Source organism: Diprion similis, chromosome 9 (genome assembly GCF_021155765.1).
Source record: "Diprion similis isolate iyDipSimi1 chromosome 9, iyDipSimi1.1, whole genome shotgun sequence".
In the NCBI taxonomy this organism is placed as follows: Eukaryota; Metazoa; Arthropoda; class Insecta; order Hymenoptera; family Diprionidae; genus Diprion; species Diprion similis.
In genome coordinates, this window is record NC_060113.1 from 7,534,895 (window position 1) to 7,549,659 (window position 14,765).

General features: G+C 35.9%; 1 protein-coding gene across 1 annotated transcript in view; it reads left to right on the forward strand.

Moving 5' to 3' along the window:
* LOC124410141 (protein bric-a-brac 2-like) overlaps nt 1–14,765 on the forward strand; it is a 109,689-nt gene that overhangs the window by 68,162 nt on the left and 26,762 nt on the right. Inside the window, exons 7-8 of the mRNA XM_046888287.1 lie at nt 1,345–1,564; nt 14,213–14,327. Of these exons, the coding sequence (XP_046744243.1) occupies nt 1,345–1,564; nt 14,213–14,327 (335 nt within the window). The remainder of the gene's footprint in view (nt 1–1,344; nt 1,565–14,212; nt 14,328–14,765) is intronic.

The following is a 14,765-nucleotide window of genomic DNA, read 5'->3' on the forward strand; positions in this document are numbered from 1 at the left end:
TTCGTTCAATGCAATTGGCTCGTTTGGAGTTTCATTTGCAGTTTTTGAGTAATATTTTGGGTTGCGTCTAGAGCCTACAAAAAAGGTTACGCTTTAATGTAGAAGTGAAAAAATATTACAGTGAACGTCGTAAGAAATTCTTCCCTGTGCATTCAATTGAATTTTATTACATTGGGTACCAATACTTCAGGTATTCAAATATTTTCTAACGTTTATGCATAATTTTATATTTTACATGTATATTAATACAAAGATTATAATACATATTTTAATTTAATAGACCTCTATCTCATGCCTCATGGCCAATACACGCTAAAAATTGCTGAAGCTGTTGAATTTCCTGCAAATATCACGTAAGAATTCCATCACCCCAAAGTAAATTCCAGGCTTAGCCTTGTCGCTATTTTTCTCGTTGTTTCCCACAGCGGCACAATATCTGCAATAAGAACGCCGCGCTTATCGGATTTCGTTATGGAAATCCTTACTCGATGAAAAATTTACTGTATAGTATATATGTTAGATTGTTTTAAATTAGGGTAATATTTTTATTTTGGTGGAATAAATTCCAAATGTTATTTTTAAACGAGCAAAAGTTCTCCCGAAGTCGAGGATTTTGAGGTTAAGTCTTAGGACGTGTCTCATTTCATGTTATTCTTTCCCACTCGAAAAACTTGTCAAAAAAGAAAATTTTTCCAGTTTCTTCACGGAATTTTCAAAAATAATCGTGTAGTAACTAATGACAGATGGACTGGCTTCATCTTTATATAAATAATAACATATTCACTTTTCGTATTCTTTAAAACAGTATACAGCATCATTTTTGAAGACAATTTAATTATCCGTATGATTATATCCACATAAATTTACAATCACATTAGTTTTGTAAAATTCTGTGATTAAACTAGAATAAATACGGTTATTGAACATTTTATTCAATGGTCAAAAGTCATAATACATGATGTGAAGTACCACTAATACTTGAACTGCTGCAAAAACTAACGTTTGTGCCTTCTTCTAGGAAAGAAAAGAAGTGGTATATTGTGTAACAAAGAGGGAAAGACGATTCTTCGTATAACAAGTGTATGTTACACATTTTTTCATCGAGCACGAAATTGAGGTTAGGGTGGCGTAACGCCAAACTTGTTTGCGATTGCGCATGCGCGGAGTACTAAAAGGACCTCTTAACTCCTAGAACTCCGCGCATGCGCAATTGTAGTTACTTCGTGGACGGAAAACACGCATGAAAAAACTCTGAAACTGGATGAGGTTTAGAATTTGCATAATCTCGATATTCGCATCTGTGCAATAGACTACAGCTCCTCAATTATTTTCTCACAACTGCAGGTTCACTTGGGCGAGGGAATCGCCGTGTGCGAGGAGCAGCTGCGTGCCGTGAAGTGGAGCGACTACCGTAAGCTGACTCGCGGATTGGCCGCAATTCTCTTCAGCCCTACCGAGCTTGCGACCTGTTCTGTGACTGGACAGCGCTGGAGCAGAGCGGGCACCGCGACGGAGCGCCCCGTCAAGCCGGCCCTGGACCGTGCCAAGGTGCAGGCTATCATATGTGAGTACTAGCAAGTAGAAGGTAGCTGCTCACGTGTGTTTCATCACCGCCGAGTGGCATCATACCGGATAGTTCGATCCATTCAGTGCAACTGTGAAAACTTGGCCAATTTCTGTGGGTGGTAACCAATCTGTAAAATTTTTTTCCGAATTTCGAAAAAAGTAAAAAGACGCTCCACTTTTTGCTAAAATAAGGCATTAACTGCCCAAGTTTCACTCTGATTGCTTGAGGTTTGCACGTTTTCGAGGTGTACAACGCGTCTTTATAAGCACCTTAATACGATAAGTGACTCTCGATATTTTTTATTGCAAATTTAAGGAGTTTTTATCGGACAAGAGGTTGTAATTTATTTATAAGTTTCATTAGTTTTTAATAGATGGTGGCGTGAGTTGATCTATTTACATCTGAATTAAGCATCTAGCACGGCAGTCAAACATCCTTTGTTATCTAGGTTGTGTAAGTGTTCAACAGATGGAGCCGTGTTTCAATTTCAAACGTTTCCATGATGCTACAATTTATTCCACGTAACACTTGTTCCACAGATATAAGACGTAATCAATGTGTGTGTTTAGTTTTTTGCGTATCATTATTTTGAGCTGAGCCGCAGCAGCGCGTGGTCGGGATTGCTAGTAATTATATGAAAATTCTATTCAGATAGAATATTTGAATAAGCATTACAATATCCAACCTACATAACCTGACTCAATCTCGATCCGTATAAAATAAAAATTCTGTTCTGTTAAGACAATCTTGTTTACGATTAAGAACATTTAAATCAAGATTAATAATACCCGACCTAACCTCAAACTCGACGTCTTCTAACATCGTTCTTAAAATTCTACCATCCCAACCCAACCAAATCTAACTTAACCTAACCTCTATCTGTATGAGGTTAGTCAACGTCCACATAATTGTATGACCCCGTTTCGATTTGGCTTACAAATATCGTTATATTTCCAAAACTATTGATTGTAACGAAATATAGCCTAAAAGCTGGCCAGACGTTGTAGCTATCCCCATAAAAATATTAATCAAAATCGGTTCAGTAATTCTAGAGATATGAGCGAACATTCGTCAGAAATACTTTGAGTTTTGTGTCGTGAGTTTTTCTAACAGCGGAACGATCCGTGCGCCTGACGCAGGCAACTGGAGTTACAGCTCATGTTCAGGCTGAGCAACCTATCGCGCTCCGGCCATCCCAAGTGCCAAGTATTATTTGTAAAAATAACCTAAACATCAGGAAATGTGGAAACCAAAAAATTTACTTTGGACAACCAACTATGGCAATAACGAGACGATTGATAGTGGGACGTTCATCAAGTTCGGTTTGATGTTTGGAGTGACCGTGGCGGTGGTGACGGGGCCGCGGTGCTGAGATGATTTGTACCTCCGGTTGCCTGCTTCAGGCGCACGGATCGTTCCGCCGTTAGAAAACCTCACGGTATGTGTAGCGAAAAAAGGAAAGCAAAAGATGATAAGCTTTTGATTTTATCGGAAAATTTTTTCCCGCTTCTTCCGCATCATTTTCTGGGAAACTCGTTTCTTGCGGTAGCCGGAAACTTGAGAAAGTTTATGGATTTTCAGCCGACAAACAAGGCGATATAATAAAATTCGCAAGGGCTTCGAAGTGAGCTTTGAACGGCTCTCCCGGAAACTTTGAAAATTGTTTTATATTGGATGTTATAATAATCCTTGAAAGTTTTGCGGGGTGACGAAAAGCCGGCTTATACTCAGACCAAATTTTTCTTGCCGACGGATGAAAAAAAATATTATTCCTCGAGAAATTGAATAATCGATTCTCATCGATGGAATATTTTTTCGAACCAATTCGCCTGAAACAACATTCAAAAATCCACAATGTCCGAACTTCCCGAGATAGTAATGTAGGTAATAGAGCTAACAATAATGTTGGATGTAGAAAATATAACCGACGATAATATTTCCACATGGCCAATGGAAACCCTGTAAATGTTCGACGATTCTGACATGTTTTCGGTAGTAAATAGATAAATAGGAATAGAACTTCATAAAACATTGAAGAAATCGTGGCTTCACTCAATTCCACGAAAATGGTCTAACTAATATTATGAAAATCATATTATTCAGCATTTGTCTACAGTAAATCGGATGAAAGTGATCCGCATAATTGAAATAAATTACGTTTAGTTCTCTGACTTTAAATTTTGTGGATAATTATAATTCATTATATTTCGAGAGAATTTTGTACGGAATTTGCAGTATATATTGAGTTTGTGGCGATAACTGATTAGCTTCGGTAATTGCTGCAAGTATTTCTCAACTCCAGCTGACTTTTCCTCTGATCTTTTCAATCTGAAATGAGATTTAAAATCCCTCGTATAAACGTCGAGGCGTAGTTGTTTTCTGGCCCTACTAATTATGTATATTTGCATAAATTCCGAAAGTACGAATTTAATTTAATTTCGTATGGAAATGAGCAAAGGTCGAACTATGTCGAAGGTAAAGGCAAAGGACAGTGAAATTTGACGTTAATGAGACGGAGTCGCTCACCTCCGTAATCGAGAAGCCTTAAGCTAGAGGCGTACATAGAGGGTGTAATAAAAGTCAAGTTCGCCCGTTAAAACGACGGATCGTTTGACACTCGAACACTGCGATACGTCTAATTCAAGGGCTGCACTCTGATTTGCGGGGCATCGAATTTCTTAATTAACGACACCCGAAACCCACTCAAACATACTTCGTAATCACCCCCTACTTCCAATCTTATCGCTAAATCCACCCTGTTCCACAGTTTCGCCGTTCACCTTCGAACGAATCCAGCAGATACGAATTTTCGCTTTTGTCTAGTCTAGCTCATGGAATGACGATAAAACTACTCACACTAGGATTCACAGACAAGTTTGGATACGAAACAAAAAAGTTAGTTGTGAAAGAAATGTTTTTTCGATTCAAACAAATCTCATTCGATTCAACAAAAGAAGTGGTCACGAGAATAATTTGTGTTATCAAGTGTAACCATGTTTATTTCAATTAACAAAACATATCTTCGCGGTATCCAATCCCAATATTTGGCAAATTCCACAAATCCATTCTTCGTGTGCATGAGATAGTTTATATCTAACTAGTCGACCTCAACAAAACTTAGCCCCTCTTAAACCTCCTTCCAACTTACAATTAGTAGCTAAGGGTACGTATGATTTTTTTGTAGATTTGTAATTGAAGATGTTTAGACAACAATATTAGGGGATAGTGGAGCACAACGGCCCCATAAGCCGGTTACGACTTCTTGTGGCTTTTTGCCATCAAATAAATTGACTTTTGTTCTACTTTGATCAAATTCACCGAAATTTTATTAAAACTCTGTAAAACTCTGTAAAATTTTCTTTTTTCTGGGGCACGTTGGCCCCCCTCTAAAAAATGGTAAAAAGAATTTTTTCGGGCAAAGTTTTTAGGGGGTTAACGTGCCCCACCCTCCCCTATAAAGACATTTCGCCGCTGCCGCCATGTCAGGAATCCAGGAGGAAGGCCGCCCTTCTTTCCACGAAACACCGTCCCCTACGCTCTCCCTATTTGACCCTTGACCCTTTACATATATGTATACACCCTTATACTTGTACAGATTGAACCCTTTACCCCATATGTGTACCCTTATACCTATGCACATTTAACCCTTTACCCTACATGTATACCCTAATACCCTTATAGATATAACCCTTTGCCCTACATACATACTATTACATACCCTCATGCCTATAAAGTCTTAACCCTTTACCCTATGTACATATATACAGCCATCCAGGAATCAGGGATTCAACCCGTTACTCGATAGTATATGTATATCAGAGTGGTCCTTAAAGAGGTCATTCTTGAATTTCGACTGTCAGGAATCCAAGAATCGTGACATAAAATCTGACCCACCCCTTCCACATACACGAATACACCAGAAGATACCCGATAACACTCGAAGATACCCGAACACACTCGAACTCACACGAAAACACCCGAACTGACACGAATATACCTGGAACTTATTTTTAATGATGGTTTCTTATCGTAAAAAAAAAAAAAAAATAAAAAAACACTCCGTTCTCGTAAAATTCGATTTTCTTTTCTTTTCAATAGTAAAACGAAGAAAACGAATTTTTTCTCAAATTAGCATCGTTCTCTTCGTTTTACTCTTGAATTAAAAAGAAAATTGAATCTTACAAGACGAAGTTTCGTTTTTTTTTTTTTTTTTTTTACTTTTTGATTTAATTTTTTACTACTAAAAACTATTACAAAAAATAAATTTGAAGGAAAACATTTTTATTTTGAAAAACAAATGTTCAAAAAAAAAAAAAGAAAATGTTCAGCATCTTCATCCTATTATCTAATCACGATGAACAGATTTGTTTTCGAGTCCCTTATTTTACAAAAAAGTTTCATCGATTTAAAAAAAAAAGTCCATTTTCACGTCAAGGATATTTTGGGTCGCCACGATTTTACAAAATGGCGGAACAATTTCGAAAAATTAGACGTATCATTTTTGACCGAAACAAGCCAAAAAATCCATTGAACATCAGAATTACAGGGGTCAGGCCGATAACCCGTTGGTTTAACGTGGAATGCTTCATACATATATTAACAACTGACGTAACTGAGCAATTAAACTCACGAGATGAGATTAATTTTTTCCACTGGTATAATTATTAGAAAACTTTCTGACAGTCTTATAAATCATTTCGCACCAAATGGGTATACATTTCCTTTTCACGGCTGTGAAAATTGACGAGGGTTGTGAAAAGGGACAAAAAAGGAACCAGTAATGATAATATAATCCAGCCCTGCAAGGCCACGTCAGAGTAGCGGCGACGACCGGAATTTCATCTCGTGAAATGAATTCTTCTATTTATCTTTCACTCGTGCGTATCTGAAATTTGGTCGGCCTGCAAAGATCACGGCACATTTCCCGTTGACCGGAGAAAATGAAGCTGAAGGACCGAAACGCCCTCGTCACCCTAATCCGTTCCAGTCACGATTCTATTGGCTGTTATTCCAGCCTTGACCATATCCTTTGGGTGCCTTGTACAACATTGTCAAGAAACCGAGTCAGGATTAAAAGGAAATTGGTCACCAGGCGGAAATAGGTAGTTTCGCCTAAGGGAACACGTCCCGGAAAGTCCGGAGTTCTTGTTTTCCGAACGTTTTCGGCTCCCTAACCTATAATTTTCGATTCGATGATCCAGGTCACGTCTTGTCAACTTTTCTTTTTGATTTATATCGCAGTCATTACTTTAATGTGACAACATGGTCATCATTGACCATTGAAAATCTTCAACGTGACAAGAGAATCATCAAACGATTTTATATAATGTCATTTGATCGTGTTATGAGTCATTTCATATCAAATTGGACATTCTCGAAATGGTCCAGTTTTCAAATTTTGTAACAGTTGGTTAATGATGGTGGTCCTTAAAAACATCGTTTCTGAATTTCCAATGTCTCACCCCAGTCAAAAAATTATTCCCTCATTTTTTCAGATTCTTATCTTAACTCTAACCTGTACCGCCAGAATTGAATTTCCCATAAACCCTCTTCAAGGGAACAGCAAATCTGCTGAACAGATTTCGATGAAATTTGATAAAGGGAGGTTACTTGGGTCACTGATTAAGAATCTAGACTTAAAATTTCGAAATTCAAAATAACGGTTCTTATGTTTGTCCGCCATATTGTTTCCGCCATTTTGATTTTCGCAAATTCGAGTTCAGATTGGTAATCAGCGACCCAAAGATATCAAATTTCATTGAAATCCCTTCGGCCGATTTACTGTCCCCTTGAAAAGGGTTAAATTGGAAAATCAACTCTGGCGGCGCGGGTTAGAGTTGAGATAAAAATCTGACACAGTCGAAATTCTAAAATAACCTTTTTGAGGACTGGAGATATTACAGTTTTTAAAGAATTTAAAAAAAATTTGAACTTTCGTTCCATCCTCGTACGCACGCTCCACAATCTTCGAAAATGGAACCTTCCGAGCAGGTCTTGGAGAAACAAAAATTATTTCCAGGTAATGGATGTCACCAGTTCTGAAACTAATACTCATTACTTTTATGCCGGTAAAAGTAAGCCGATGATATCAAATAAAATCTCGCTTTTGAACCAAAATACTAAAAAATTTCGAGTTGATAAGTTTTCTTCCACGTTTTTTTTTGCCGTTTTCCGTAGTGAAAAGATTATTTGAAGTGATTTGAAATAACGTATCGATATCCATGCATTTCTTTATAAATCTAGTATTTCCTAATTTTGGATTTTTTTCAAAAGATCTGCGTTGCTTACGAATACAATAATTCGAAAAATGCTCAATTTCCATACCAACGTCTATCTCGTAATGAAATTATTAAAAAGTACAAATTATTTCAACTGGCAGAGAATCCCGGCCAACAAATGAACAGTACAAACAATTTTTCATTCATGGCACAATCAAGCAGTAAGAAATGAGATTGAAAAAACTGGTATTTCAGATTCTTAACTTATCCAAATTTCGTCCTAAAGATCTAGTGACCTCACGCAAATTGATAATTTTCGTAGAAAATTTTCACTGGTTTAAATCAACCGTTAAGATAATTATCTTGAAAATAATAAGAGCGTAATCATTAATTAAAACCCGTCTCTCGTTATCTCAAATTTCGCATCAGCCAGCTTTTATCAGCTCAAGTTCTCTCCACTTAGTCACTGGATTTTGACTACCTGAAATAAACAGCTGTGTTCTCATATTTAAATAAGTACAACGAAGACAAAGTAAACCTCGTATAAATTTCAAACTTACTTTTCGTTTGTTTTATTTTCCCTTTTCACTACACTTGAATTCGACGTAAAAAAAAATTGACGCCATTGTTGATGGTTATTTGCTGTTGAGAATATTAATTACTTATAGGCAATTAAAATTTAGAACTGAATAGCCAAAGCAACAAAGCATTATGAATTTCCTGTTGAAAGATAGAAGGAAGATAAATACTTTGAAGTCAGTGAAAATCTAAAAAACCGCTTTCTTACATCTATTTTCAATAAACTCTGGCATGCAAATGATTATTCGTAACGTTTTATTTTCAAGAGTGAAAATAAATATTCGCAACTCACTTCTGGATAATTAATTCAAAATTTATTCACTCCGTTAAGCTCGTTGTAACACATTTTTCGAACGATGAAAGGACTTGTTTCAGAGTTTTTTCATCCCCTCAATTCCAATTTCATTTAACGTTTTTCGAGAACAATACGATTAATCACCCGAATAATGAGAAGTTCTTTGCTTTTCGAACGTGTATGAAAATCTTGGAACGACAACTCGATATCTGTTGGACTTAAACAAACGCTAGAAGCCAATAATTCACCGGGAAAGATGTTGGTAATTGGCAAAAAGAGAAAGAAAAAATTGGCTCAAGAATATCGGTGATAACGAGGGTGGAACCAATACGAAGAATGTTAAATAATTGACAAAAAGTCGACATTCTTTTGCACGTCTTTATTCTGACTGAATTATTCGATCTGTTGAAAAAGATTACACCTAAATATGGGTAATTCTGGCTCAAGTCTAAAGGGTTCTGAATTTTTAAGCTCAGATTTTTGTGGAATCAAAGTTTTAAGAAAGTGAAAAGAATGGAAGAAAAATTAACAATTCTGTATACAATCATCGGTTTTATTTCAGAAGGCCCAAATTCAAAAATTCGTTTTTGAATAACATAAGAGTATTTCTTTTTACATAAGAGTATTTCTAAAAAACATTATTGAATACAAATTTCAATTTTTATTCGAATTCGAACATGTGAATTATTGTAAAATCGAAAAGATCTGAAATTTTTTTTTTTAATTTTCCAACGCTCGTAACTAACATTTGTTTTTGTAAATTCAGGACTTACAATGTACTGATGATCTTGTTTTTATTTAATTGCTCCATTTTGAAACCAGTCTTAGAATAATTGAGACTAAAAAACGGAATTCTTAACCAAAAAATTTGTACTCTTTAAACAAGTTTTAGTATTCGTGACTTGAAAACGATGGTGTAGAGGGGGCGAAGTGAGCACCTCGAAAATTTTGATATCTCAAAAAACTTATGAACAAAGTGGGTCCCTTGAAATTTTTTAAATAACAAGGAACAAATTTAAGCACCTTAACTTTTTATTAAATATGTATTATTCGGAAATTATTTACTCGCAGTAATTGCACACCTCATAACACGAAACGTATGAATTAAGTTGTGCTTTACTCTCAACTCGTCAAAGTCAAATAACTTTCTGAACTTCAATTTACGATTATTTTTTCTCGAGAAAGCTAGACAATAATTAAACATAATTGTTCGTATGAAAACTAAAGATTTTATTCTGATTTTAAGCATTATTTTCTTAAGGGGCCCACCTTGCCCCCCCCCCCCCCCCCCCCCCCCCCCCCCCATTGAAGCAGAGCAATTGATTTTTAAGACACTGCTGTGTAACTTAAAAAACATTTTAGCCAAAAATTTAATATCTCACCTCATGAACATGACGATAAATTTCCTTTTTTCTCGTTCGTAAAAGGTTAATAGGAAAATCTGTGTACCGGAAATGTTGGTCTCTTTACCGCTTCATGCTTCCCGTTGCCGTTAACGTGAAATCGATTTACCCGTGATTGTCTTTCTTGAAATACTTAAGCCTGTTACAACGTTTGTGTAACGCTTCAGATTCATTCGCATTTGCATTGTTCGTATAATTAACAAATCAACGCTGGGAACTCAAGCGGATCAGTAACCTATTGAAAAGCGCCGATTCACTTCTCTTTGGCGTCCAATAATTTTACCTAATGAATATCATCCTTTGCTTCGTTATTGCGAAATTGTGTAACGACGTTTAGTTAGTCAGTACATTTCCGTCTGCTCGAATCTCACGGACTTTTAAGTATCCCAGAATCTTTCAAAGCTTGTTCTTTTTCAGAACTGACTTTAATACAATTTTCCCGTTATAGCAGCTAACCAAAAAATTCTCATGGTATTTGTCGATCGTTGATTTTGAAATTTTTCAAATGGAATTTAAACGTCAACGGTAACGAATTTTTTTTAGCATAAAGGCAATTTGGAGAATTTTCTGCTTTGGTTACTCCTTGGAAAATTAGTTGACTTTTTAGAAAATAATCATGATACGAATTGATTTTCTCACATGTAACCGTCCCTTTTTTTTTAAATAAACCATCTTCGCATTCGTTTTCCCATATTACACCATAAATTTTATTTACGTCAATTAAAAAGAAAAGTATTAAACCTCCGGTTCGGAAATTTTTTTTTATTTTGAATTTCAAAATTTCGACTTACGATTCAAGCTCATCAAATGGAGAATCTTAGATTTGTGCTGATTCTTATTCGGATTGGATGAGTTTCAAAATAACACCATACGTCACCATATTCGATTCAAAATTTTGAATTTGCGATTTTGGATTTCTGATTCAAAACCCGAAATCATAAAAATATCCGAATACCCATTTTCACGCATGAATTTTAAGATCTAAGTAACGTCATTTCGGATTCGCCAGTTTGAATTTTGAAATTATGAATTCAGATCTGATTTTATTGCATTCTTACAAAAATTTGAATATTTATTGTAACATGTCCACTAAATTGGTTCGAATAGAATTATCGCAGAAGAATAAGGAGCATTTCAACCTGTCTTTAACCTCATAATTTTCACCATCACGAAAAACAAAATTTGCAAAGTTTCAAACTTGCAAAAAAAGTCAGATAAATTCTTTGTTAAAAAATGAATTCTTCGAGACTTGAGGCGTGCATTCGGTTTGTGAGATATGAAAAAATCAATTTATAACAAGAAAGTCAACAAAAATTGAGAAAAGAAATAAGTTTCGTCGCGATTGAACATGGATTTCAAAATTTTTACTCTTTCACTGACCTTTTTTCTGCCCTTCGAACTATTTAAATCAAATTTCGCACGTACGTATTGCTCAATTGATTTTCAAGAATCTCTTAAGAAAAATCCACCGTATACATAAGCCTACAGGAAAGTTCATCTGGTATAAATATAAATGTTTACTCGAGTCAATGAAGTTTTTTATGCCTGCAGATCCCCGTTGAAGTGGAAAATTTCTTCATACTGAATTAAATCAATTTCAAGCTGAATTCATAGTCACTCAATTTTCAATGTTAGTTAACATGCTGAAAAAAAAAATGCACGTCAAAAAATTCATACCTCTGGCAATTCGTTTTTTATGTGCGCAATCCTTTTCTCTTTTTTACACCTTTTTTACGCGCTAAAATGGTGGGTGAGATAACCTTTCATTCCTCAAGGGAAAAAACGAGGATGGAACTTCTGCTCGGGAAGGTCTAGGAGTTTCTGGAACGGCGATCTATTTCTCGGTGACACCAGGCATAAGTGGGTCAATTTTTTCCGGCTCCGCTTCCGGTTCCGGTTCATGCAGAGACAGAGCTGCTTTGTTTCCCACGAGAAAAGGCGATCAGCGGTTATCGCGACTCCCACCTTCTACTTATCTTGGATTTCAAATTGCAGAGGTCAGAATTTCGGGAAAATTTCGAAATTCTAACGTCTGCTAGGAATTTTTATTTCAATGTTGTACTAGATAATGAGTATCATAAAATAATAATTATTTCTTGAAGCCAAAGGGCGGGTGTCAAAAAAAAAAAAATTAAATTTCACTTTTTCCATAGATTTATACATTAAAAACATTTTTAAGTTGATTGGAGAAAATTTTTTTTTTTTTCGTGATACGCCCTTTTGTCATTAGTAACGCGATATTGTTTAGTTAAGGATAAGATTATTTATCCAGACAATATGAACGATAGTTTATCACGCGATCATCTCTGTGAAATGAAGATGAACTGCTGAAGTATCTAGATAAAGAAGAAAGGTAAACTTAACTGTAAGATAAAAGATGATGTAACTTTATTCGACATGACTATCTAATACAAAATTATCTAGATAACGTCCAACACTGATTTTCTATTTTTTGGGATCGTGAAATATTTCTGCAGAACTTGGAAAAGATGAAAAAAATCAAATTCTGACCCTCGAAAATTTTTAAGTTGTTGAAAAAAAAATTCTTTTCTTTCGTTACAATCATTACGAAGATATTTTTAAGTATTTGATATCTTAACATTTATTCTAAATCCGTGGAAATACGAATTTGTTCGAAACATTGTTGCAGCAGCGTGGAAAGTTTAATCGGGCCAAACTCATTCCAAGTATAAGTAAAAAGATGAAGAATTTGCGATTATGAAATTGGATTTCAGAGAGTTCTGATTCTGAATCCTAAATTATAGATCCAGTGACGAAATACCGCTGGCTGCATAGATATAAAAACGGCTCACTTCCTTAGAGCGGAAGACGAAATACGATGTGTAAAAAAATTGCCTAAATAAATTGCGAAAAATTGGCTCGTAACTTTCAGATCTTGAAGTTCAAATACTCGCAGAGTTATTGTTCCTTATTGGCTGTTCGCCGGGCTGAAAAGCGCGTGAAGAAAATAAAACGGGGCGTACATATTTCAATTTCCATTTCAAATTCCATTCCAGCCAAAAGAGGATTTACGTTACCGTACCTCACGGAGTCGCTTTTGCACTATGGCATCGCAGCCGAGACACACAGACGTGGCTCTGAATTTTCCGTAAAATTCAATCACGAATCAGCCCTTCTACTTTTTACTCTCATGTTCGTCTTTCGGTAAATAAAAGTACAACTTCCACGGATATTCTTAGCATTGGTATTGTGTACAGAAACCGATGCGAAAAATTGCGATTTTCGGATGTTTAATGCGCACTGAGATACGCAAATAATCCTTAAATTTTTTCTACTTTCTAGACTTCTTTGGAACAAAAATTTTTCACTTATTACGAACCTATTTTATTGTTTACTTGGTTTTTGGTGAGTCAGCAGATTTTCTAATAGGCTCGTACTTGAGGAGATTTATTTTTTTTCTTTTCTTCTTCAAATTCGAAAATCGAAAAAACGACCTAATTCACTCAATTAAAGGCTTTAAGGTGCTTATAAAGAAGCGTCGTACACCTCGAAAACGCCGGGATGCAAAACTCCTATACCGCTCAAGCGATCAGAGTGAAACTTGGGAAATTAATGCCTTATTTTGGTAAAAAGTGGAGCGTCTTTTTACTTTTTCAAAATTTTGCAAAAAAATTTACAGATTGGTTACCACTCACAGAAATTGGCCAAATTTTCGCAGTTGCACGGAATGGTTCGAACTATCCGGTATGATGCCACTCGGCGGTGATGAAACACACATTTTGAGCCCAGTTCCATGAGATTTGATGATAAAATGACGGAATGGCAGCGGATCTGGTTTTCGATTATGAAGAACACCGAAATCTCATTTTGGCGACATTTGTTACCGACCTTTCATGCCTACCGGTAATTTTTTACCGACATTACACGCATACCTTACCGGCATGCGCGTAATGTCGGTAACAAATGTCGCCAAAATGAGATTTCGGTGTTCTTCATAATCGAAAACCAGATCGCCGCGTTTTCGAGGTGTATAACGCTTCTTTATAAGCACCTTAAGGCAGATCTTCTGAAACTGTCAAAAAACACGTTTTTTTACGTTTTTAATTCTGCGTATTATGTGAAGATGATGGACGTTCGTAAGAGGTGAAAATTATTGTTTTATTCAACTTGTGTTATTGCTTAATTCCAGCCTATGTGACTTCGAGATTTCCAACGGTGGACGTGAGCAGTGTGAAGCAAGTTTTGGCCTACAAGTGCAAAGAAAATTCGACCGCCCTCAAGATGAAGTCCATCCGATATATCTGGTGAGTTTTCCTCCATATTGAAAGATATATTCACTCTGCGTCTCAAACGAGATACTTTGTTTCGGAGCAACATATTTCCTCGCGATCCCTTCCGTAACACTTGTAGTACATAGCAAAAAACTCACTCACCCAAGGCCCCTAAGGATATCTGTTAAATCGAATTTTAAAGGGGCGGTCTTGGAATTTCAAGTTTTCTCGTTCAACGATTTAAGTCATAGCGGTAAGTATTTTCAACATATTTCTTTGCGGTTTTTTGCTATTTCTGAAAGTATATTAATAGATTTTCAATATTCGAGAGGAATTATTATTATAAATTATTATAGCGAAAAAAATTTTTGACTGTACTCGATCAAATTTGAAATTTTCGTCGGCCATATTGGATGCACCATCTTCAATTTTGAAATTCTGATTTCGTATTCATAACCAGCTACCCCGAGA